We start from the raw sequence: 26,536 nt of genomic DNA on the forward strand, positions 1-26,536 counted from the left end.
AAATAACAATAGTTTGAATCTTTTTTACATACCTAGGAAACGCTGATATAGTCAAACATTCAACTGTCTGATTCAATAATAATGGCCGTTTAAACCCTTTAACTGTCATTTTTTAACCAAAAAAATAATAATCTCACAGTAAAATATTACAAGAAAAAAACTGGCAGCTACATGGAAAGTACAAAAAAAAAAAAAAATAAATAACAATAGTTTGAATCTTTTGTACATACCTAGGAAACGCTGATATAGTCAAACATCCAACTGTCCGATTCAGTGATAATGGCCGTTTAAACCCTTTAACTGTCATTTTTTTAACCAAAAAAAAAATAATAATCTCACAGTAAAATATTACAAGAAAAAAACTGGCAGCTACATGGAAAGTACAAAAAAAAAAAAAAAAAAAAACAATAGTTTGAATCTTTTGTACATACCTAGGAAACGCTATAAATAATACCAAAAAATAATAATCTCAGAGTAAAATATTACAAGAAAAAAACTGGCAGCTACATGGAAAGTACAAAAAATAATAACAATAGTTTGAATCTTTTGTACATATAGGAAACGCTGATATACTCAAACATTCAACTGTCCGATTCAGTAATAATGGCCGTTTAAACCCTTTAACTGTCATTTTTTTAACCAAAAAAATAATAATCTCACAGTAAAATATTACAAGAAAAAAAAAACTGGCAGCTACATGGAAAGTACAAAAAATAAAAATAAAAATAGCAATAGTTTGAGTCTTTTGTACATACCTAGGAAACGCTGATATAGTCAAACATTCAACTGTCTGATTCAATAATGATGGCCGTTTAAACCCTTTAACTGTCATTTTTTAACCAAAAAAATAATAATCTCACAGTAAAATATTACAAGAAAAAAACTGGCAGCTACATGGAAAGTACAAAAAAAAAATAACAATAGTTTGAATCTTTTGTACATACCTAGGAAACGCTGATATAGTCAAACATCCAACTGTCCGATTCAGTAATAATGGCCGTTTAAACCCTTTAACTGTCATTTTTTTACCAAAAAAATAATAATCTCACAGTAAATTATTACAAGAAAAAAAACTGGCAGCTACATGGAAAGTACAAAAAAAAAAATAACAATAGTTTGAATCTTTTGTACATACCTAGGAAACGCTATAAATAATACCAAAAAAATAATAATAATCTCACAATATGGAAGAATTTTTCGAGCTTTTATGCTGAAACCCCGCCACCGGAAGTAGCTTTGGGTGCGCGCGGCCAGCTTGGCTCTGGACACAAAAAACTGCGAAATCAGGGAGAAGGGCAGCGCCCAGAATAACTGTAAACCTCCGCGAAGTGGGAGCAGCATCTCGCGGAGAATGGGACTCCGGGTGGACCCTCCGGGCCGTCGGACATCACCGCAGAGGTAGGACGCTGCTCGCTCACCGGACCACCAAGGTCACTGCAGGAGCCCTGGCGCTTTTTCTCCGGACAGGAGTCTTGTCCGTCGGCCGTGAAGAAGTTGCCTCGCTGTGATGTTTTCCCCACATAACACCAGCCTGGCTGCGGGCTCCGTTAGCCTGTCTTATCCCCTCCCTTCCCTGTGTTCAGTGTTCAGAGCCGGCGGGGCTCCTTGTGAGGACGTCGGTGGGAGAGGGGGGGCTTTTTGTGGCCTGTGATGAGCCCCTCCGGCTGGCTGTGCGGTGGGATATGAAGGGAATAGGAAGCGTGTGAAGAGGGAGGCTCACAACTTTGAGCTCCATCCCTGTGTGTTAGTGCGGGTGGGGGGGTCTGCCTGTGGTCAGGGTGTGCGTTTATCCGCCCGACTGGCCTGCTGCTGCCGCCGGGTAAAGCTAATCCAGTAATCTGGAAGAGGTGGCTGCATTTTGTTGTAACACCACTTCCCCTTCCTCTCCACCTCCTCCTCCTCCTCCTCCTCTTCCTCCAAAAGTCAGGATGACTGCTGCTCTGGAGCAGACATGGCTGCATGTATCCGCCCTTAAAAGTTACCAAAAAAAAAAAAAAGAAGAAGGAAAAAACAAACTCCGTCACAAGTAAATTACTGACTAGAAAGTTGAAATAATGTTTTTATTATAGAAAGACATTGTTAACAGGTCCTGGGTTCAAATCCTGGCCTGCGGTGGAGTTTGCATGTTCTCCTTGTGCGTGGATGGGCTCTCACCGGGTACCCTGGGTTCCTCCCACCTGTGGTGGTTATAGACCAAATTTGCCAGGGTGAGGCCGATGTTTTGTTGTTGTTTTTTTTCATGGGGGCACTGGAAGAAAAACAAAAAAACAAAAACAAGAATTAAATCAGAAATAAATGGGCAGAATTTAATCGTTTGATATATTAAGCGAGCTACAGAGCCAAACTGCAGGTTGCACAACCCTGAAAAACGCGATCCTGTCGCAATGCCGCTGAAGCTAAAAGTGAAACGCTTTCATTTTAAAATCATTATGAAAGTAAAAATGTAAAGAGTAAAAAAAAAATGAAATGGGACCGACCAGTTACGGTTTCCGTTCCAGCACATATCATCGTAGGAAACTGATTCAGTATTATGTGTTCAGTACAGGGGCCATAACAGGACCAGTTCTGCGGGGGGCACTGGGCCCCTGCTGGCCCCCGTCTAGAACCGCCCATGCCTCCCACGGCCCCAAAACATGACTGTCAGGTTAACGGGTTGCTCTAAAATGCCTTTAGGTGTGAGTGTGTGTGCATGGTTGTCCTGGGATGGAGGGAAAACCTGTCCAAGCAGCAGCAACCCCTGCTACAGGAAATATATGGACTAAAAACGAGAGTTCAAGCCCTGATTAAATGCACACATTTACATTAAAATGCATCTTAAACAGTTTAAACCCGTTTTATATATTAGACCAACACGGTCTTGCGCGTAATTGCGAGAAAGAAGGAAAGGATGAGCCTAAACAAAAGTCAGTGTTTGCCTTCAGAAGTCCATCTGTGTTTAATTAGATCTCAGTATGAATGCAGCTACACTGTGAAGGTTTTTTTTTTTTTTTTTGGGAGAACAGCAGTGACCAAACAGCATTATGAAGTCCTGGAGAAGTTTAAGGCAGGGTTAGGTTATCGAACGATGATCTTTGATCAGAACGGAGACGGACGTCAGAAATACCGCTCGTTGTTTTGTTTTTTTTAACTGCGGGGCAAAGCGGCGCACGTGTGGCAGAAGCCGCTCTGGTCAGATCAGATCAAACTCACACAATGCTGTGTGTGGCAGAAAACCTGAACGCTGTACGTCAGGCTTAGCACAACAAGCTGCTGGAGATTCTCACTCATCCAGATTACGATCAATCCAAAAAAAAGGTTAAAAAAATGAAACAACTTCTATTCTATACGTAATAGAAAGGACTTCTATTCTGAAGCTGAGGAAAAACAATTGAAAAAGCTTCCTGGATGGGAAGCAAAACGTCTTCTGCTTCAGAACAGAAGTCCAGCTGTTTTATTTTTTTAACCTTTTTTTTTTAATTCTTAACACGACAGCAGCCTCATGGTAAGGGGAGGCTTTCCTTCTGATATGAAGAAAAAAAAAAAAAAACCTGTTTGAGGCTCCAAGTGTTGAGACTGGGATGGAGGTTCACAGGCTTAGCAGCTCAACGACCCTAAATACCAAGCAGCGATGCAATGGAGGGGTGTAGATCAAAACATATGGACCAGTCGAAGTTCATAGCTAAATTTAATTTATGAGAATCTGAGGCAAGACTTTAAAAACTGATAAAACGCTATCGGTCCAAGCCGACTGAGCTTGAGCCATTCTGGCACAGAAGAATATAAAACTCTGTACTCTGAAAAACTTTTTATTTTCAAACATGAATGAAACCGTGAACCATCAGAACAGGGCTGCACAATTATATTGCAATCACAATATAATCGCAATTTAAAAAAAAAAAATGCAATTTCCAAATGGCAGAGGTCTGCAATTTTTGGCTATGTAACAATTAGTGAATCAGTCGCGTCCTTTAGGTGTCAGTAAAATGTTTAAAGTTGGTTTGCCTCCACATAGAAGAGAAGACAGTTGCAGCAGTGAAATAATCTAATTTTATTACTTGTTTTAGAGTTTATATAATCATACATAGCATTAAGTTCTGGTCAATCAGTTTAATACATAGACTTTTTTGTTGGCTGCACTTTATGTTCAACAAGGATTGATGTCCAAATCAATTAAAAGCTGTTCTCTTGAATAATATTCTGATTAATAAAAACATTAAAAAAGTTCTTGTTTTAAATTGTCCTTGTTTACAAACATCTTTATCTAGAGGCGGTTTTTGTTACTTGTGGTTAATGCAGAGAAATTAACCACATATGCAATATATTTTGGTTGAAAGACAGAACGCAATCATTTCTGCTCCGAGTCGAGACGCAGCGGCTCTTTTAGCACCTGATCTGCACAGCGATGAAACAGATTGATTTGTTGTTTGTATATGTTTAAAAAAAACACGATAAATTAAAACAGAAAGAAAATAATCGCAATAAATTACAATATTAAGATTAAAAAAAAATCGCAATTAGATTATTCTCCAAAATTGTTCAGATACAGATCAGACGAGGAAGGTTTGTGATGTTGACGCGCGTCATCTGTTCACGAAGGCGTGGAGAAGAAACAAAACCCGGCGTTTCTTCCCGCTGAAGCTGCTGTCTAAACTCTGGCTTGATCCTTCGCTGATTATTAAAAAGCTTTTCTGTTTAAAAAAAAAAAAAAAAAAAAGTTCTCCAGTCTTGTGAGGTGTTTGTGAACAGTGTCCTCTTTGTGTGTGCTGCTCCGTAGAGAGAGAGAGAGAGAGAGAGAGAGAGGATTAATCCAGCTAATGACCTCGGTGTGAAGAGAGGGATAAACGCACATCTAACGGGGAGCGAATGCAGCGATTAGCTCTGATCATTATTAATATAAGAGCCGCACATGGTGTGGCTCTAAGCTGTTTAGACGTGGAGGGCTGGACGTACAGTGGCGTGTTGGTGGTTCCACGGCAGAGTTTGTCTGTGAGGGGACGATTAAATCTGGGACGCTGTTATTGATCAACCTGTCCCTCCAGGGATGAAGCTCAGGTCGCTGGTTATAGAGAGTCGGCATGTCCACGGTCTGAGCTTGAGAAAGTAGGCCGACTAAGCTTAATGATGCTTTGATCGGGTAAAAAGCATAAAGTCGTGTCTCTCCACTGCGACTAAGGTGGAGCGACCTCCATCCATCTGTTGCAGCCGTGACACTTTTCCCCGACAATGCCGAGCAGATGCCACGCTTTCCGCGTCCCGTTCCCCGGCTCCTGCTGGACAGATTTGCCGTGCTTTAAGTCTCTAATCTCTGTTGCGAGTAGATTATTAGTTCTCCTGTTGTAGTTCCCCCCCCCTCCCTCCATGACGCCTGCTCTTTTGCCGAGCTGGAGGCCTGAGCTCTGCGGAGGGACGGCCGTCTTCTTCTGAGGCCAAACTCTCTCCGGCGGAGGATTTCCTGTGCGGCGTCGGCCATGAGGCTTCCGGCGCTGGACGCGGTGGGGGCCGGGGGAAAGGAAGGGGAAGAGAAGCATAAGCAGACCGTGCTCCCCCCCCCCTGCTGCTGTCAGCTGTGGCCTCTGTGGTTGCTAGTGACACGCCGCTCGCCATCTCAACACGTTTGAACAAAGCGGCCTGGGCAGACTGAGGAAGTGAAACCCTGCACACGTCCTCCGTTTTTCCACCCTTGTAATTAGCAGAATCTGCAAAAAAAAAAAAAAAAGTCTCAGAATAAACATGTTGGATACGGACAGACGCAGGGCTGAACGATTTTGGAAAATAATCTAATTGCGAATTTTTTTTTTCTTAATATTGCGATTTAATGCGATTTTTTTTTTTTTTTTTTTTTTTTTTCCACTTTAATTTATCATGTCTTTTTAAACATATACAAACAATAAATCAACTTGTTTCCTCGCTGTGTGGATTAGTTGCTAAAAGACCCACAGCATCTAAACTCGGTGCAGTAATGATTGTGTTCTGCCTACGATATATTTCAACCAAAATTGCAATTTTGACTTTTCTCTGCATTAACCACAAGCAACAAAAATGGCTTCTAAATAAAGATGTTTGTAAACAAGGACTATTTAAAACAAGATTTTTTAATGTTTCTATTAATCAGAATATTATTCAAGAGAACAGCTTTTAATTTAATTGGACATCAATCCTTGTTGAACATAAAGTGCAACCAAATAGCAAGTCTATGTATTAAACTGATTGACCAGAACTTAATGCTATGTATGATTATATAAATAAATAAAAATAAATAAAATTAGATTATCTCACTGCTGCAACTGTCTTCCCTTCCATGTGGAGGCAAACCCACTTTAAACATTTTACTGACACCTAATGGACGTGTCTAATTCCCTAATTGTTACATAGCCAAAAATTGCAGACTCTGCGATTTGGAAATTGCGTTTTTTTAAATCGCGATTATATTGAAAATGCGATTAATTGTTCAGCCCTAGACAGACGTGCTTTTCCCGTTAATGCGGCCCTTTCTTGTGTGATTACAGGACATGTACTTGGGCTTGTTAGAGCTGCAAAGCTTACGCTCAACTCCCCCCCCCGAGCGTGCAGCGATAGCATTTCTCCTCTCAGCAGGTGAGTGGCGCGTTCTTTCTGCCCCGTGTCTCCGTCGCCCCGGTGCTTTCGGCTGGAATAAACCCTACACCCCTCTGTCAGAGAAGATAATGCTCCCTCTTCCTTTTCCTCCGCCCCTACCGGCCCAGTTTGATCCGAAAAAGAAAACGTGCCTTGTAAGGAAGCAGGATGTTCACAGGCTCCACCAAGCTGCCCCCCGCCAAAACCCCCCAGCCCGAGCGGCTGGATGAAGTTTACGCCGCCCTACGCAAAGGCTTACAGTGAGTACCGGACGCTGATTCCAGTGGAAAGCTCCCCGATGGGACGTCCTCCGGCGCTAGATTTGTTATGTTCTGCTTTTCGCCCCCCCCCCTCCATGTCAGGTCATACCTGCAGGTCCACCAGCTGGAGCTGGACAGCCTGGGTCAGCAGATCAGAGAAAACAAGAAGAACAGTCGTCTGGTGAGAGTCGCCGCAGTCAAACCAGCTCCAGTTTCTGTTTTATTCAGTATCAGAGTGGATTATCGCCGTTAATCATGCCGGGCGCTTCATGTTTTAACTGTTTTTTTTATGCTCTATCTCTTTGCAGGGGTCTCTGTATGAGTGTGACAAGGTGAGTTTCACTCAAATCTGTTTTTATGCGTATCTGAGGCATTGCCTGAACACTTGAAGCTGAACCAGATGTCCGCCGTGTTGTCAGAGGTATTCAGTGGTCTGTGTTTGCATCTGTAACAGCTTAGACTCCTCTGGGAAGGCTCCCCACGAGGTTTACATTTTACCGTTGTTCCGCAAGAGCATTAGTGAGGTCAGACAGTGATGTGAGACGTGAAGGCTTCGCTGCCTCTTCTGCTCCTATTCACCATAAAGGAGGTCTGTCCGGGTTCAATGGGAGAACTCAAACCAAAGTCCTTTCTAAGTCGCGACTGTGGCTCAATGGGTAGAGTAGTCTTGCAATCTGACAGTTGTGGGTCCAATTCCCTGTCACATGTCGATGTGCCCCTAGGAAAGGCACCTAACCCCAATCTGCGTATGTGTGCGCGTTACTGAGTGCGATTGGGCGAATGTGGCTGTAGTGTAAAAGAGCTTTGAGCTCTCAGTATGACTGGAAAAGCGCTAAATGAGTTCGGTCCATTTACACTGCAAAAACGCAACTAAAAATAAGTATTTTTTTCTTGAAATTAGTGTATTTGTACCTTATTTGAGCAGGTAAATAAGATAATCTGCCAATGGAATAAGATTTTTGCACTTAAAATAGGAGCAACTCATCTCCAGCAACATATTTTAAGTGCAGGATATCTAATTATCTTATTTTAGGGGTAAAATTACTCTTTCCATTGGCAGATGATCTTACTTACCTGCTCAAATCAAGGACAAAAACACAAATTTCAAGAAAAGTTAACTTATTTTTAGTTCTGTTTTTGCAGTGCACCAAACTTGACGCGATGCAGAGTCGCTGTTCTGGCAAATGTCGAACCCAGATTCATCAGACAGAGAGGCACGATTTGTCACTGCTGACAAATCAAATCGGTTTATTTATATAGCACCAATTTACAAAAGATATCACCTCAGGGCACTTTAGCTCAAACGTTTCCTATCTAAGGAAACCTAGCAGATTGAATCGAGCTGTAGACCCAAAGCATTCACTCCTCCTGAAAGTGTCGTGTCGCCACAGTGGACAGTCGCCTGCACTATCGTCAGCTTTGCAGCAATCCCTCCTACTGAGCATGCATGTAGCGACAGTGGAGAGGAAAACTCCCCTTTAACAGGGAGGAAAACCTCCAGACTCACCTCCACCTCTCTGGATTCCCGTGGTAGGACGCTTCTCACCGCTGCATCAAACGTCTCACATCGTAAGGCTTGGATGCAGCGGCTTGGCCATAGAAAAGCATTTCATGAAGCAGCTCTGCGGTTATAAGCTGGGGAACGTCTGACTGGGTTTATTGCACAGGTGGCACCCCATCATGGTACTGCTCCTGAGAGCGAGCAGTTCTTTCACAAATATTTATAGGTTATATGTTATATTAATACGGTCTGCATGCCGACACGCTGGGTTTCATACACCATCATCTGAATTCAGTGGATTTGGATGGGTATGCATATATATATTTTTGGCAATCTCATGTATGTTGTACTGTGTTGAGGGGGCATTTAGATATTATGCACCTCGCTTGTGGAAATGGCTCCAAAATCAGCTGGATTTGAAGGAACTTGTTGAGATAAATGCACTAAAACAAACTTTAAACTGTAGAAATGCTCAGATTGTTTGTAAATCGGCATTGATTTCATTTGGCTTTTTATGGTTTTTATAATGTTTTAGATTTTTATGTATAGCCTGCTGTTTGTTTGGCCCCAGCACTCTTTAAATGAGAGTTGAATTTCTAATAGGTCTTTTCTGATCATAAGTATAACAAAAAGCATCACATGAGGGTTTTATTTGGTCCATACAAGCCATTAAAACCTCTGTCCTCTCTACTAGACGTAGAGAACTGATATATTTTCTTATGTTACAGCAAGTAAAAGCCATCGAGAGGTTCATGCGTCGCCTGGAGTTCCACCTCAGCAAGGTTTGTGTGTAGATGTGATTAAACCTCTTAGATTTGAGAAATTGTGCAAAGAAAACTGGTAATAAAAAGTGATACTTGCAGAAATGCACAGATTTACTAACCAGGTTTGCTGTTTGTCTTCTGTGGAGAAATGTGTGACTTTTCAGCTCATTGTTATAGATTTATTAGCCAACATAGTCAAATGTTCAGACTTTGAAGTCTTCATTTTCATCACTAACGTAATTTTGATCTAATCTGTTTTTGCCAACTTTTATATTTTTAGCTACAGTTTGATTCTCTACTTGAAAATCTTTGTAGAGATGTTAAAACCGTTAAAACCTTCAAATTGGAATCAATTGGAATCAATCAATTGGAAGTATCTGGAGCGAGACCAACACACGTTAAATGATCACGCTTTATGGGTCATGCTAAAACAGAAGCAGCTGTATTTGTTTATACCCTAAACCTCAGAGCTGAAAGCCTGTGTACTTGTTGTCTTGCTCTGTGTATCATGAGTAAGTATCATAACTTCTTGCTTAATAGATACACAAGAGCATTTTTTAATAGGCGTAATAACAGCAAATCACCAGGTCATACAAAATGTAATGCCTGCAAAGACAAACAGATTCGCTAACAACGGTTCTGTGGAGAATTTTATCACCTTTCGGCTCATATTTTGTACTATTATTGGCCGACATTTTTAATGTTCACGCTTTAAATTCCTAATTTTCATTGCGGCGGGCGGCAGATATGCTTGCAGCCAAAATTATATGTCGAAGAAACCTGAAAATAAATTTATTTTTTTGTTGTGGCATTAAAATATTGCACTTCTCGTTGTAGTTGAGTAGATTTATTGGTTGAGGAGGCAGAAATATCCTTTTATTATTGCTGTTATTGTTGCAAAACCACGTATGGTCATTTTTTCCCATTTATTTCAGTCTTTTGATCAATTAAATTTTGCTTTCTAAGACTTATAGTTTCTTTTAGGGTATAAATATAATTCAGAGCAAGGGTTTGATTTAATAATTTTCTTTGCCCTCTCTTCTTATCCACCCTTTAAAATGGGAAAGACAAGAGAACAGGCTAAACAAGTAAGATAGACGTGTTGGCCGCACAGGATGCTTACAAAAATTAGTTACTGGCCTACATGTGCTTGTATCTGCAGTCCAAACCATAAACAGTTTGAAGGAATGGAAAGTGTGGCAAATAAAGACCAAATGGGTACCTAAGCTAATCTTAAGCACAGAGTGACATTAAAGGCATAAAAATAACCTGTCCAAAGCTGTAGAAAGTTTTCCAGTGTACGATTATGCTCCTGCAATGAAAAGCTACTATATTTTATGGCCAAAGTGTTTTTAAATAGATGTATCAGCAGTGTGCATGTAGCCTTCTTTAAAACCTCACTTTGCACTAAATGCAATCTCTGTGTTCTGAGGACCTAATGAAGCATTTAGCCGATAAAGAGATGAGTTAATACAGAGCTGAAAAGCAGATGCTGTTTTTTTTTTTTATCAATTAATGGCTCTAATTGAAAGCTGGAGTGTTTGTTTGTTTTTGTTCTTTCCTGCCTGAGTTCACTTTATACCATGGAATCCATTAAAAAAAAAAAAAAATCTAGCGATACAAAAAAATTAGCTTCTGATTTTATTGTTTTATTAGTAGCCAGAAAAGTGTGCTGAAATCTTTCTGACATTCCCAGGTGGAGGAGCTGTATGAGGCGTACTGTATACAGCGACGACTGCGTGACGGAGCGAGTAAGATGGTGGCAGCCTTTAACTTGGCCACGGGGAGCAAGGAGGCCCGAGAGAGCCTGAGTGAAGCCAATAAGGGCTACAGGGAATACACAGAGGCAAGTGTGTGATCTTACAGCTCTGCTGAACGTCTGACAGACTCGGCTGAGGATGAAAGTCGTCAGCATTGATTCATTTTTACAGATCCTAAACTTGTTCAGCAGAAAGAAGCAAAGAGAGTTTAAAGAAAGATCGTTGTTTTAATTATTAATCGGTTACTGTAGCAACTAATTGTTTCGATGCCAGGGAGTTTGAGTCTGCGTCCTCTTGTCTGTGCAGCACATGTGCTCCCTCGAGAACGAAATAGAAAGCCAGATGGGAGAATTTCATGTCAAGATGAAGGGTGAGTCACTCTTCGCACTTACTTTGTGACTTCCTGCTCCCGGTCCAGTTCTCATTTCTCTGTTGGTCCTCTGCTGTCTCAGGCCTCGCTGGCTTTGCTCGGCTCTGTGCTGGTGACCAGTATGAGGTAAGCTGCGCCGTCACGAGCGGAAACGGTCAACCCCCCCGCCCCCCTCCCTGGTTTTGCTTGCGGTAGCATTATCTGCTTGTTTATATTTGGCCCTGGTAGGTCCTGATGCGGTATGGGCGGCAGCGCTGGAGGCTAAGAGGCCGCGTGGAGGTCAGCAACAAGCAGATATGGGACAGCGAGGACTTCACTTTCCAGCCTCTCGTAACAGAACTTCTGTCAATCAAGGTAATTCATTAATAATAATAATTAAAAAAAATCAAGGTAATTGCACAAACTATTACACGTTACACATTTTTTTTATAGTAAAGTCAATATTTGGTACATTTCTCTTTTTTTTAAGCAGAAAATAACTCTCCGAAATGGGGACAGAACAATAAACCACCCAATCCAGGAAGGAGACTTGCTGGTGTCAGCTTTTTTTTTTTTATAGTAAGGCAGGATATAGTTGTCAGTGAAGGCCTTAGTAAAGTTAACAATACTTTCATCCACTTTGAACCAAACCAAGTGCCATATGGGCCACATGTCAAATTCAAGTTTTAAACTGAAAGTTAAAAATTGTTAATTTGGATTCAACTTAATGAAAAATACAAGAAATGCATAGCTGAATAACCTTTGCCTGCATGGGAATAAAAATGTACAGGTACAGCTCCAAAAACTAGAATAAAGGGAAAAATGTCATTATTTCTTGTCACTCATTTCAGAAAGTGGACCTCAGAAAGTGTAGAGATTCATCACATAGAGTGTAAAATGATGGCTTTACCTGTACCCCATAATCATCAAAATCACATTTTGTGTGTAATGGATCCATGTGTAATATATTTTAACACCCCTGCTCCAACTGTCTCTGTTATTGTGTCCTTGGGCAAGACGCTTCACCCGCTTTGCCTGCATGAGTGACTGTAGTGTAAAGTGGTTCGGGGTCCTCAGGACCTGATAAAGTGCAATATTGTATGTTAAAAAAAGAGTCTGAAAACAGAGGGGGAAAGGAACCTCTGCAAACGCTCAGTCCTGCGCTACCATGACCTTCTTCATTTACACTGTTTACTGGTAGCCTCTGTACTACGGTGTGGTGGGTTGCTGGGCTGGTTTTGGACTTGTTTGTTTTCATACAGCTGGTTGCTTGTTTCTCTCACAAGAGCTGGCAACACTGGCTTCCCGACTCACACTGCTTTTTCTGAAATGCTGCTGCCTGGGTACAGAGGGATAGAATATTCTTCTCAAATAATGCCTCCAATGTCCTGTAAAAGTTACATTTTAAAAGTAATTTGAAATTTAGTGAGGGTGTAGCTGTTTTAGTTCATCGTGAACTAAAACAGCTCGTGGGCAGATCTGTGCTGAATCTACCTGTGTCTCCCTAGTCACTCCATGTTTCATGTTGCTTTCCCTCATCCTGACCACAGCGCTGTCTCGGCTCCGCCCACTTTGGTGGCATTTTTCAGTTTGTCTGGGAGTGGGGTTATGCTTTTACATCAGGGTTAGTTAAACTTCAAATATAAATCCTCAAAATACCAGTAGAAAGAAAATATCGTTAGGGTTTACGTTATTTTATTAACTTTTGAGAGATGCCCGTCTCGTTTCCTGTCAAAAACAAACTTGTTTGTTGATGAAAAATTATTTTAAAGCTAAATCTGCCAAAGGTCTGGAAAAATTTTAAGCTTAAGTAACCCTTAAGTAACCAGAGTTGCATGATCTATACATTTTCAGCAATAAAAACATAGGCGCACCTCCACCTCATCTTATTTTATTGATTTTTATAATGAATTTTTTCCCCCACTGCATGTAGGGACACTTCAGCAGAAATATGATGTTGTTTTACTACTAATAGTCTTAGTGTAAACGAGGTACATCCCGTTATAGTTCATTATTATTGCAGAAGCAATTAGAGTAAACATAGCTTCTCCAGTAATAAGTAAATAATGACGTGGATATATTTATTTCCTTTTCACTTTATTCAGGGCTTGTTTTTACCTTTATTTTATGACCTAGTGATCATCACTCTGTTTTATTTCTTGCTATTTTGTAGACATGTTTATTCATCCATAAAACATGATTTAAACTTAAGGATTCCAGCAAACTATTAGCTTTATCATAACATTCCATCAAACATAGCAGATCTCTTGTAATGAGGCCAATGAGTTATTAAACCCTGTCAAAAGAAGTAGAATAACATTCAAACTAAATCAAGGTCTCAGGGTTCTATGTCCATTACACTGCAAAAATAGAACTAAAAATAAGAAATTAAAGTATTTTTTCTTGATTTGAGCAGGTAAATAAGACTATTTGCCAATGGAATAAGATTTTTGCACTTAGAACTGGAACAACTAATCTCCATCTCATTTCAAGTGCAATATATCTAATAATCTTATTTTAGGGGTAAAAATACTCATTCCATTGGCAAATAATCTTATTTACCTGCTCAAATCAAGGGCAAATACAATCATTTCAAGACAATTTTACTTGTTTTTCATTCTCTTTTTGTAGTGCAGTCACTAAAAAAAATAAAAATAAAAAATCAGCCAAGGGCTGATGAAACATGTTGGCACATCTAAAGCATGAAGTTTATTTTCACTGGAGTACAATGCCGTTCCAGATCCTCCATACAGAACCTTAGAAACCAACAATTAAACTGATCCTGTAACAAACAGGAAGTCACTGGAGCGAGGCCGACTCCTTCTGCCTCATGTTCCAACAGGTTCAAACATGAACAGCTGCGTTTATTTGTTTGTTTGTTTTTTTTATGTCATCAATGTATTAAACCAGAACTGAAAAATATTTACTCGCCTTTTTCTCTACGCCGTACGTCTTTCTCTCTCTAAATATAATCAGATTTTATCTCGCCTCGAAAACATCAAAAAGGCTGTTTTTATTTTTAACTGTGTTTATTTAATGTTTGTGTGAAAGGGCGAATGACTGGCTAGTGTAAAGTGCTTTGTGGTCGTTGGACTTAATAAAGTGCTATATTGTACAAGCCATTTAATTTGTAAAGAAAAGTATCTCTTTATTCCTCTTGAAGCTTTTGCTGCCGACTGGTTATAAATCATCATGATATGGCCTATTGATTTATGGTTTAATACTGAGAGATCAAACAGAAACTCTTGAAATAGTTCAGGTAGAACGACTCCAGAGAGAAGCAAAGTGAAAGAAGAGGACATGGCGGGAAGTGCTTTGACAGCGTGGGAAAAGGGAAGTTGATTTCATCAGAAAATACCTGCTGGAATAACCCATAACCATCGAACTGGAATGAAGACGTAACAGGGAACAGGTCACGCTTATTGAAATTGTGCATAAGTTTCATGAAAGTGGCGAATAAATGCCCAGTCAAAGCAAATATGCCTGTTTTTTTAGAGGTTGCACACCCTGAAATAAAATGACTCCAGGTAATTTACAGGAATGTTGAAGGATAGACGAGACATCATAGTCGAAATGTTAAACAGGTCCATCACATAAGACCTTTTAATGACGACACTGGAGCAGCAGACCGTCCTCCCAGGTTTCAGGGTACTAAATAATCTGTAGCAGTGAGACATTACAGGAAAAATCAGCCCGCATTTATATAATTGTCTGTCATGCCGAATGGTTTCTGCGCCTCACACGTTTGCTCGTTTTTGTGGTTGTCAAGGTGACGGAGCTGAAGAGCCTGGCCAATCATGTGGTGGTGGGCAGCGTCTCCTGCGAGATGCTAGATTTGTTCTGCCCGCTGCCGCAGACGCTCGCCGTGGACATCAACGACCTGGGGACGGTGAAGCTGAACCTGGAGGTCACCTGGAGGTCATACATACACCTGCAGCATCACCTGTCCATTTAGCGCGGCTGCTTTTAATGTAGAGTCTGACTCTCTACGTTGTTTTTTTTTTTTTATTCTCAGTCCGTTTGATAGGGATGACCAGACGTCCTCGTCCAGCACGGTTTCCAAACGACTGCTGTCCAATCAGAGCCCTCCTGACACGCCGTCTATGCGAGAGCAGGTCTTTTATGTGAGTCCTTTTGAACTTCATTTTGATTTTCTGCTTCCAACAGACAACCAGATTTTTACATTCTTTATATACAGTGACTCAGAAAAGTGTTCACTCCATTTAGTTCTTTTAAAGGGGACATATCAAAATCCACTTTTCTAGCCCGTTTTGTTGTGCAACTTTAAATGTAGTTCAATTTAATTAAATTTTATTTATATAGCGCCAATTCATAAAACATGTAATCTCAAGGCACTTTACAAAGTCAAATTCGATCAGATTATACAGATTGGTCAAAAAATGTCCTATATAAGGGAACCAGTTGATTACTTCAAAGTCCCGACAAGCAGCATTCACTCCTGGGGAACCGTAGAGCCACATGGAGAGTTGTCTGCATTGTACATGGCTTTGCAGCAATCCCTCATACTGAGCAAGCATGAAGCGACAGTGGAAAGAAGAACTCCCCATTAACAGGAAGGAAAAACCTCCAGTAGAACCGGGCTCTGTATGAACGGTCATCTGCCTCGACTGACTGGAGGTTACAGAAGACAGAGCAGAGACACAACAAGAGAGACAAAAAAGCACAGAAGCACACATTGATCCAGTAATCTGTTCTACATTAGATGGTAATAGCGGGTGATCTGTCTTCTCTGAATGATGTCACAGTTAACAGAACGCCAGACCAGGTGTACCTACTATGAAGAAAAAGAGAGAGAGAGCAAAAAGTTAAAAGCTGAAATGACAACAAGCAATGTATAATTGGAGAACAGTATAAATCAGTAGAGTGAGAAAAATAGGCCCTGATGTCCTCCAGCAGCCTAAGCCTATAGCAGCATAACTATAGAGATAGCTCAGAGTAACATGAGCCACTCTAACTATAAGCTTTGTCAAAAAGAAAGTTTTAAGATTAGACTTAAAAGTATGTAGTTAGGTGCTGCATAGATACTCTTATACAATCCATTCAGTTTTGTCTAATCTCTATTACATGTTTTGTACAATTAGATTACAGTATTTGACATAGAGCTGCTAAACAAGGTCATGGACTTCCAGCTTACCCAATTTTAGAATCCACCATTTTTTTAGTTTTTTTTTTGTTCACCGCAATTTTGTAGCCCATGCTGATTGATACAGAAGCTGCAAGTTGATAAGTCAAACTGTTAGCTACGCCGTCCCCCAGCATACTACAAAAAATGGCTAATCGGGGTAAAGTGGAATGTCTGATTTGCATTTAAAGAGACGGCGCCACAACGAGTTGCTCTCAGACAGACCTCAGAACAGGAGAGAAAAGAAGAGCCCTAACATTGCAGTACTCCACTTTATATAAACCACAACTGAATGAGTTTTACGTGAAACGGAAGCCATTAAAAGACATCATATGTCCCTTTAAGCTGTTTGTTACATTACAACCAGACAATTCATTGTATTTTATTGGGATTTTATGTAAAAGAACAAAAGGCAGTGTAAAAGGAGAATAAATAATTGGTTTAAAAGAATAGTTTCCATCAGTTTGTTAGAGAACATCAGTGAATAAACAGCATTGTGAGGAACAAGGAACACAGCAGACATGTCGGGGAGAAAGTTGAGGGAAGTTTAAAGCGGGGTTTGGTGATAAAACAGTATCCCAAGCGTTGAACGTCTCACAGATCTCAAAGTGGTCTTGGTGAGCTGGTGGCAAGAAGGAAAAAAGAAATAAAACCAAATTAAGTTGCGTTTGTGATTCATAAAAAGCCACATGCTGGGCACTGCAAACCGCGTAGAACATGCTGTGGTCAGACGGGACCGTCATTTACCTTTTTTTGGCCATTATGCAAAACTACACGAGGATAAAAATGAACACTACACATCTTGAATACATCGTCCCCTCATTGAAGCACGGTGAAGGCAGCGTCATGCTGTGGGGACGCTTGTCTTCAGCACTGACAGGAAAGCTGGTCAGGGCACGCAGGAAGGTGGATGGAGCTAAACGCAAGGCAAACCTGAAAGAAAACCTGCTGGAACTACATTTCAGTGGTTTAGATCGACTCATATTCGTGTGTTGCAATGGACTAGTCAAAGTGCAGACCTTAGAATCTGGAGCAAATCCTAAACATATCCGTTCAGTCTCTCGACTTATAAATTGACTGAGATTCAACTGAGAAATGTTATTCTCTAAGTGTGCCATGTTGGTGGAGACAAACTTAGAAAATATTGCATAGTTTTTCTCTAAATTCACAATTTGTGTTGGCCTATCGCATAATAACCCAATAAAATACGTCTTAATCACATCTTTTGAAGACAGAAGCAGAGGAACCGTCCAAGGGGTGTGATTACTTTTGCACGCCGCTGTCTGTAAATACACGATTCATGTCACAGATTGGCTGCTCATCGCTGTCATGTCACCGGCTTGCTCTGTTTCAGCTGCTCCCCAGTTGTTTTGTGTGTAGCCGTAGCTCTGAAGCGTGCGAGGGTTTTCACAGAGGTCCGTGTGGATGTGGGATCCCCGGCGCCAGGAGAGTGAATGACGGCCTGTGTGGCGGCGGCGGCAGTGTGTCTGAGCGCGGCTGTGGCCCTTGTAGCTGTTTGATAGTGGTGGAGTAGTGCTCCAATGTGTCCCTCCTCTTCCTCCCCCCCCCGATGAAGAGCGTGCCTCATTGCGGGCCGCGCCACAGCCGCTCTCCGGTGGAGGCTCTGTCCAGGTGTCGCGGGGTCCCTGCGGTGGGAATTCAGGCGAGCGAAGTCCGACGTTACGCCGTCAGAGCCGGTGTGTTGGGCCGTAGCTGTAGCTTAGTTTGTAGTCTTTTAAAATGTGATGTGATCGTGTCTGTTTCCAGTCAATTCCTGAAAAGGTTGCATTTCTGTTGAAACTGGTTGTCAGGAGAGAGGTTATAAAAACGAGTGTTTAGAAACATCCTTGGTCTTAAAATGCAGAAATAAGAGCCTTCCCATCACTCTTTTTAAGGTAATACTGTTTTAAAACTACAGCTGGCTAGCTCCAACCTTAGACTGGCTACCTGAGCAGATAGCCCAGCTAATTCACCCGCTAATATGAGCAGAATGGTAAAAAAAAAAAACCAGAAAGTATTTATTTATACTCCTTTTAACATTTTTACATTTTGTTACATTGCAGCCGTTGGTTTATTTTACTGGGATTTTATGTGATGGACCGACGCAAAGTAGCACAAAATTGTGACGTAGAAGGAAAATGTTAAATGATTTTTAAAATATGTTAAAATAAATTCTTTAAAGCGTGTTGTGATTTATTTTTTTTAGTAAATTATTTGTCCATTCTTTATATTCAGGTTAGATGGAGAGCATCTGTCAGGTCTTGCATCAAATTCTCAGTTGGAGTTAGGTCTAGACTTTGACTAGGCCACTTTTTCACCCACATCCTTGGATGGCAGCTCTGGCTACATTGTCCTGCTGGAAGGTGCAGCCTTCCAGGATTTTCCTGGATTTTTGTTCCATCCATCTGCCCATCAACTCTAAGCAGCTTCCATGTTCCTCCTGAAGAGAAGCATCCCCACAGCACGGTGCTGCCGCCACCTTGTCTGTCTTTGAGGACTGCATGTTGAAGGGAATGTCTAGTTTTCCACCACACACAGCTGTGGTTTCTCAGCCAAACAGGTTTAATTATGGTCTCACTTGATCAGAGCACCTTCTTCCACATGTTTGCCAGCTGGATGTCGGGTGGGTTCCTATTTGCAGTATCTGACGAACTTTGCAAAGGTGGACGGCCATGTCTCGGTCGGGTTGCAGTGGATGGATTAAACATATCCTTCATGAGATGTTTGACGCTGCGGATGTAGTTTTATAACTCTAGCTCTGCTTTGAGCGTCTCCAGAACGTTCTCTGACCTCTTCTGCTGCTCCTTGGCCTTTATGATGCTGTTTGTTCACTAATGTTCTCTAACAAACCTCTGAGCTGCAAAAACATGACTAAAAATAAGTAAAGTTTTCTTGAAATTAGTGTTTTTGTCCTTAACCTGAGCAGCAAGTTTACATGATCTGCCAATGGAATAAGATTTTTGCACTTAAAATAGGAGCAACTCATCTCCATCATCTTATTTCAAGTGTAGTTTACCTAATTATCTTATTTTAGGTGTAAAAATACTCATTCCATTGGCATATCATCTTATTTACCTGCTCAAATTAAGGACAAATACACTAATTTCAAGAATTTTTTTTACTTATTTTTAATTCAGTTTTTGCAGTGAGGTCTTCACAGAACGCCCAGTTGTCCTCTATCTACTTTATCTGTTGATTTGTGAAGGCAGTTGGTTGCACTGGACTTTATTTTGTGGTATTAAATTGAAGGGCCTGAAAACAAAGGCATTCCATACTTTTTATTTTTTTTTTTTGTTAAAGAAAATTAGAAACCCGTGCATCACATCACTTATACTTTTAAGTACTACTTAGTGTTGGTCAATTTCATAAAATCCCAATAATATACAGCAAATGGTTGTAACATTAAAACCTTTCATACGGACTATGTATTTAAATAATGATAAATAAATCTCATATAAAATCTGAAATCTAATAGTCAATGTCATTTTAGCAACAGTGGGGATAACTGTTGCTATTCTGTTTAAATACATTCAGATCATAATTGAGACATAAAATCATGAACCTGATATAAATTTTACTCACATCTCATTGTTTCCTTGTTTAGTTACAGCATAAGAAAATAGATCATTTAATTGATTAATTTGCCAATGAAATCAATACCACAACAAAATTGAAGCTAAATAAATTTCTGCTGATTTTTCCTTTACAAGTCATGGACCTCCTTAAAAAATAATCACTCATTAATTTTATCAAAGAAACAAATTTAGTGTACCTGAAGCTTATTTGGTGGGGAGTTTTTATTATCCGTGCCTCTTTTTAAGTTGGATTAGGTGAGGATTAGTACCAAATATCCAGCGTCAGTCAGATAATCAGCTGAAGTGAAAGCATTCTGCCTCTGCTGGAAACTTTTAAGTGCTTCACTTTACAAACCAGATCTAGATTTTCTGTTTTTATCTGTAATGTTTAGCTCTTTTTTTTAATTTATTTTTACAACACACACATGTATGCACTGATGAAGTATGGAAATTCTTAAGAGAACTTTTTAAAATCTCAATGTTTGTCTTGAGCTACAAACACAGCTAATATTTATGTCTAAGGTCCAGTATTGTGCAAAAGTCTTTTTATACACTTCGTTTTGAAGGAACCAGACTTTCTTGTGATATTTTATTGAGGTGGAAATCAATAGACTCTTAAAAAAAAAAATACTTTTTTTTCCCAGCCTGACTATTTTCAGTAAAAATTAGTCACTTAAAATTGTCCTATGAGTCATTCAGGCATGTAACGGCTCCTAAACTAAAGAAAGAGAGATGTTTGTGTCCACAGTGCACAGACAACACAGCAAAGGACCGTTTAGTCGATTCTGTGAAAAATACACAGTTCTGCAGTCTGGCAACGTTGGATCGAGTTAAGTTTTTGATTTAAAGATTTTCCAGGTCGGAATAAGTATGTAAAAACAGACTTTTGGGTGTGCTTCAGTGGCGCAGTGGTTAGCGAGACATGGCTGACCCGGGTTCGACTCACCTGTGGTCCTTTGCTGCATGTCTATCCCTCTCTCTCACACCCCCTTTCCTGTCAGCCTGCTATATGAAAAACTAGCCACTAGTGCTGTAAAAACCTTACCTGACTCCGCCAGATAGATTTGCTCCGCATATCCATCTGGAAACCTTCCGTTGAAGTAATTTTGGGAAGGGGCGAAAATACTGGTTAGCTGATTGGCCTATGTTGGTGATAGACGGGCCAAATGAACCAATCAGATTCGTCGTCGCTCGTAACAGAGCGACCACGAAAACACAACCACAAGCCAAGCTACTCTTGCTGCTGCAGGTAAAGGCTCGTTAGCTCAGCAAAGAAATACTCTGTAATTCCGATAAAACTTGCTCGATAGCCACGCTAACGCTAGTTTCATCGGCTGAAGCCGCCATGTTCTTTAGACTGAACTGTCGCGCTTCTCGTTGCGTCACACCTCAACCCGCCTCAAAGCCAACGCTGATTGGACGTTCGTTTGGTGAACGGCTCCAAATTTTCTTTAACGGAGGGTAGCCAGACTGATCTGCCAGTGAAACCTTGAAAGCTCGCGAGATCAGGATGGTCTCACGAGGCTAGTAAAAACCTAAAAAAAAGAAAGAAAAACAACTTTTACCATCCAGCTAGCCAATATTTTAGTTTTACTGATCTAGAACACCAAAGGTGTCTCTGACTCACTTTTTCTTCACCACTGTATTGTTGTTATGAGTTAAATCCAGCTTCTCTGAATATGATTTGATAACCTGCGCGTTGGAGTGACAGCGACTGTTTTCTGCTCCGCCGTTAGTCCCTGCTGAAGCGTCAGGGGGAGCTGGAGAACGGGACGGTTTGGTCCAACTCCTCCGAATCATCGGACGACTCCTCCAGTCCGGCTCTGGCTCATCACACTCAGAGGCTGACGGCCTCCAACCCGCTGCAAGCTACTCCCACCGCCCAGCTGTCCCTCGCGCCACACAAGTACAGCGTGTCCACGCCGTCGCTCTCGTCCAACCAGGAGGAGGACGAGACGGAAGGCGTGGACATCTTCCCCCAGCCAGAAGCGGTGCCTAACGGCCATCTGCGGGCCTCCTGCTCGGACTGTGGTGCAGCCGACAGGGCGTCTGTTCAGTCAGAGGACATCATCTCTGAGACCTCGGCTGAGCTGAGCAGCTCCTGCCCCGATGAGTCCTCCGCGCTGTCGGCCGATAGGCTTGACGTGTTGGATGCAGATGTAAAGACTGAGCCGTGTGAGGAGTCCTCGCTGGGGCAGACGGAAGCTGAAAGTGAGGAGATCACCGCTGAAGCTGCAGAAAACCTCCAGGAGGCACAGAGTCAGCCACGGCGACCCGTTCAGCAGACCAAGCTAACAGAGGACGCTCCAGCGGTGGGCTAAACGCTAACTTCAGCAGGTCTGTCTGTGAAGCCCGGGCTTTAACTGCGGCGTGTTAACCGGCTGCCTCTGTTTCTCCTCAGGCGCCTTTCCCCAACTCTGCCAGCTTCACTCATGAAGTTGAGACCGCCCTCGAAAGCTTCGATTTTCTCAACTTCTCAGACGTGGACGAGGAGGAAGACGAGCCGCAGCAGGAGGACGGAGATGAAAAGGAAGAACCGGAGGGAAGACATGAAGAGGACCAAAATAAAATCCACGAGGAGAAAGTAGAGGACAAAGAGGAGGACGTGGAGAATGTGTACCCCGAAGGAAGGTCAGTACCAGCAGGATAAAATAGTCCGTCTGATTATTTCTGCTCTGCATGTTTCCTGTAACTTATGAACGCTACGCTCTGCTGTTTAGTCACCCTGACAAAAAAAAAAAGAAAAGGAAAAAAAAAACAGAAAAGGGAAAAAAAGGGGAAAAAATGGGGAAAAAAGAAAGAAAAAATGGAAAAAAAAGAAAGAAAAAAGGGGAAAAAAAGGAAAGAAAAGGAAAAAAAGAGAAAAAAGGGGGAAAAAAGGAAAGAAAAGGAAAAAAAGAGAAAAAAAAGAAAAGGAAAAAAAGAAAAAAAAGGAGAAAAAAAGAGAAAAAAAAGAAAGAAAAAAAGGAAAAAAAAGAAAAGGGAAAAAAAATAAAAAAAGTCACCCTGACGTACACAGGCTCATGCAGCCATAATCAGGATCTGTATGGACAGCAGTGTGAAAACAAGGGGCCACCTGAGAACCTAGATTGACAACTTCTGTGTGTTTCTCTGAACGTTGGCAGAATAGTTTTAATTCATCTACATGAGCCCAGTTCACACAGCGTTTTCTGATTAAAACTGTTCGTTTACACAACAACCGTGAAAGGCTTCCTATAAAAATGCCACAGTTTGACAGCTGGTTCCAGACTGTGAGGTAAGAAAACGTCTCGGGTCTCGTGTAAACTTGTCTTGACTTGCTGTGTAAACAGGAAAACGTGTATTTTACTCATGGGGAATGCCTGGCTGGTGTGTAACATGAGAGAAATCAGTAGAAATGAATGCACACAACATCCAGAATTTTTGTCGTTACCATCGCGTGAAATGGTTTTTCGGTACTGTTGCCAAGTCCACTTATTATAAACACCTTTGGGCTTGTTTTTTCTTTCTAAAGTCGCCTGTAAATTCTGTCCATTTTTAACGAACTCACCATTTAAACCAGGGGTGTCAAACATACGGTTCCGGCTCGCAAAAAGAGCTCATCAGATTTGACTTTCACAAGTGGCTTTTGCCATAGTGCTCCACTTGAATTATGAATGTGAATAGTTTTATTATGATTCATGCGGGGAAAATCTCAAATGATTTGGACACTACAATGGGAAAGTAGGAGAGGAAAGGAAGAACAAGAAGAAAAAAACTAAAGGTGAAAAAAAGGGGACATAAAAGGAAGAGAATGATAAAACAATTATTGAAAAAAAACATGTACTTTGTTTAATTGAAAATCTGCAGTTCCTATATTGTCCACGAGGGGCGCTGTGTTTTAATCAGCAGATGGTAGCACTGAGCTTCAGATGTGGAAAATTGATTTTAAATCATTTCTTAATTTTTATCTGTTTGATGTATTTTGTCATGCAGGACAGTGTTTTTAAGTTCCAAAAAATGTGAATAAATGTTTTTCAACATTGTAAAATCACTGTGATCAGTTCTTATGCATAATGCACAAGTAAATGTTTAACTGAGTAAAAGTATTGTCGAAATTGCACGTACTTTTCTTAAAAACGCTGAGGTTATTCATAATATATTGTGTAAAAGTGAAATAAATTTAATACAAAAATCAACAAGTCCACTTTTAGTTCTATTTAATCTTGCAATGAGTTAACTCGTGTGGCCCTCTTGAGATCAGATTAAGCTGAATGCGGCCCCTAAACCAAAATGAGTTTGACACCCCTGATTTAAACATTACATTTTGTATTAACTGAAGTATGTTTAACAAAAAGCAAAACGTGAAGGAAACAGTTTTCCATTGCAGTGTTTGCTTTAGTCACATCAGTGCTTGTTGTTTTGTCTCATCAGCGACGAAGAGGAGGCGGACGGCCTGGAGTTCCTCATGGAGGCTCCAGAAGGATTCAGGAACTCGGATGAAGACCGTTTCTCAGAATCACAGGTAAATGGAGCCCGCGTCAACGCTCCTGCGTTACTGTGACTGTTTCTCGTGTAAATATATATATTTTTTCGTCTTTAAAGGAGTCGAGTGTTGCGGACGTGCAGGATCTGGGCCAAGTTGAAATTCCAGACGATAAGGATGAGCGAAGCGGCGAAAATGGAGACGGACCTCATGGTGAGAGAAGCGTGTTAGTAAACAGAGGGAGACGGTTGGTGGTCTGAGCGCCGGTGTAAAGGGGGGGGTTCTGTTTTGCCTTTCAGACGAGGAAACCTCACAAGATCAGCACGAGAGTCCATCCGCGGCCAGCTAGTCGGCCACCGCTGCTGCTGTCGTCGTTTTTCTTTTTTTTTTTTTTTGACTCCGTGGAGCCACAGCTGATCCATTTATCCCGCTCTGACGTCCCGGTGCCATGGCGCTCCCTCCCTCCCGCTCTGCAGAGTCGGAAGGCCTTGAGGATGTTCCCGAACTTCAACGCTCAGACAAACGACCTCTGCCGTCATGCGGTGGAGTTTGTGCTCGTGTTTCGCCTCGTTTATTAGGAAAAAAAAAGATGAACCCGTGGGCTCCCGCGCTCGCTGCTTCGTGCTTTCTGGGTCAGAGCGGGACCGCGCTTCAGTTTACACGTTCATACACCTCTCCTGTCACGTGGCGGATGCGGCATCCAAAAAAAATAAATAAATAATAATGTTTCAGGAGCAGATCAAAGCGGCCTTCTGTTTTTTTCTTTTTTCTTTTTTGCATTAATTTGGGTGTTTTTATAAAAGAAATGATTTTAAAACGATTTTATACCTTCTTTTTTGTTCGTTTTCAGTCTACAGACAAGCATTTGGAAAGCACGTTGCATCAGAAGGTTTTTTTTTTTTTTCAGACAAACACCACTATCAGTTAAAATCCGCCTGAAGCCCTTTTTCGTTGTCAGAGGAAAGACTACGAGCATGTGATGTTTATCTGCAGACCAGAAATCATTTTCTAAAGCAGGAATGCACCCAGACAAGAATCTTCTTTCCCCTCTCAACGGTTCCCCCCTCAGTGCTGCAGCTGAACGGACGCGTTCCGTTAAAAAAACGCCAACGTTAGAGGAGTTCAGAGCTCATCCTGGCCCGTGTTCACCAAACATGACGACTATCTGCAGCGCGCGACCGTATTTAAACCTGCATGTGTAGCTGTCTCATGCTGCCAGCATGTCTGTATTTAATAATGAAGCTTAACTGATCGGTTTAGTGTGTAAGCTAGGCTCTGCTCCGAGAAAGCCACTGTGTTCCCAAAAGAAGACTGCCTGCCTCATGAGGGGGGGGGGGGGGGGGGGGCGCTGTAGTCTTTTCATGTTGTGCTTTTTACCCGTTTCTTCAGAAAGTGCCTCAAGTGACATAAGAGATGTTTGAAAGGTTTTAAAACGCCACCAGTGTTTTTATTTTCTGAATCACTTTTAAGAGAGTGCACAATGAGAGATATTTACTGTTTCATATTAAGAATTGTATATGTCCTGAACTGTTCAAAAGGTTTATGTTCAGAAATGTTCAAACTTTATAAAAGTTTCTTTAAAACCTACGCGTCTCTGGGTTGTCATTTTTGTTGTGTTAAAAACACATTCTACCGCTTTTATTAAAAATATTTTTCAGCATTGCAGTGACCAAGTGGACTGAAACGTCTCTTTAGTTTTCACACTTTTATTTCTCTCAGAAAAACTAACTACTCTAAACCTAGTGTTACGCTCAGAGAAGTGGGACTGAATTAGCTGTGGGGAGTTGTGGGTTTGATTCCAGCCTATCCCTGCCGCATGTTGACGTGCACCTTTTGTTGCAAAGATCCTGCTGTGTTTACACCTGTGTACTCAGGGTCCCTCAATGATCTCAGTATCCAGATGTGTTTTCTTCGCTGCCTAATCGAATCGTCACCAAATCAAGGTCCTGTTTTAGAAGGTTTTTCTCAGGGAAACGTCGATGTTTCCATTTGAAGCTCCTGTAATGGACACCACTGATTTGAGCAAGGCGATGAACTGTCTGAGGACGTCAGGGGCCACAGTTTTCAAAACGTAAGAAAACAGAGTCTGCAAAACTTCAGATTGAATTTTCTGTCAAGTATTTTCGGTGATTAATGGTAAATCATTCTCACTGGACTGATTGTTGTT

At 41.2% G+C, this 26,536-nt stretch overlaps 1 protein-coding gene across 1 annotated transcript; it reads left to right on the forward strand.

Annotated features, from left to right (window-relative positions):
• Positions 1-1,265: 1,265 nt before the first annotated feature.
• LOC105939017 (rho family-interacting cell polarization regulator 1) lies at positions 1,266-25,082 on the forward strand. Its single transcript, XM_036136546.1, has 17 exons — positions 1,266-1,398; positions 6,486-6,573; positions 6,702-6,833; positions 6,936-7,014; positions 7,142-7,165; positions 9,063-9,116; positions 10,795-10,944; positions 11,165-11,228; positions 11,311-11,354; positions 11,457-11,582; positions 14,977-15,125; positions 15,223-15,331; positions 21,662-22,237; positions 22,327-22,556; positions 24,318-24,408; positions 24,489-24,582; positions 24,669-25,082. Exons 3-17 carry the CDS (start codon positions 6,742-6,744, stop codon positions 24,716-24,718), a joined length of 1,932 nt encoding a protein of 643 aa, XP_035992439.1. The 5' UTR covers positions 1,266-1,398; positions 6,486-6,573; positions 6,702-6,741; the 3' UTR covers positions 24,719-25,082.
• Positions 25,083-26,536: the final 1,454 nt, after the last annotated feature.

The sequence above is a fragment of the Fundulus heteroclitus genome, chromosome 4 (genome assembly GCF_011125445.2).
Source record: "Fundulus heteroclitus isolate FHET01 chromosome 4, MU-UCD_Fhet_4.1, whole genome shotgun sequence".
Taxonomy (NCBI): domain Eukaryota; kingdom Metazoa; phylum Chordata; class Actinopteri; order Cyprinodontiformes; family Fundulidae; genus Fundulus; species Fundulus heteroclitus.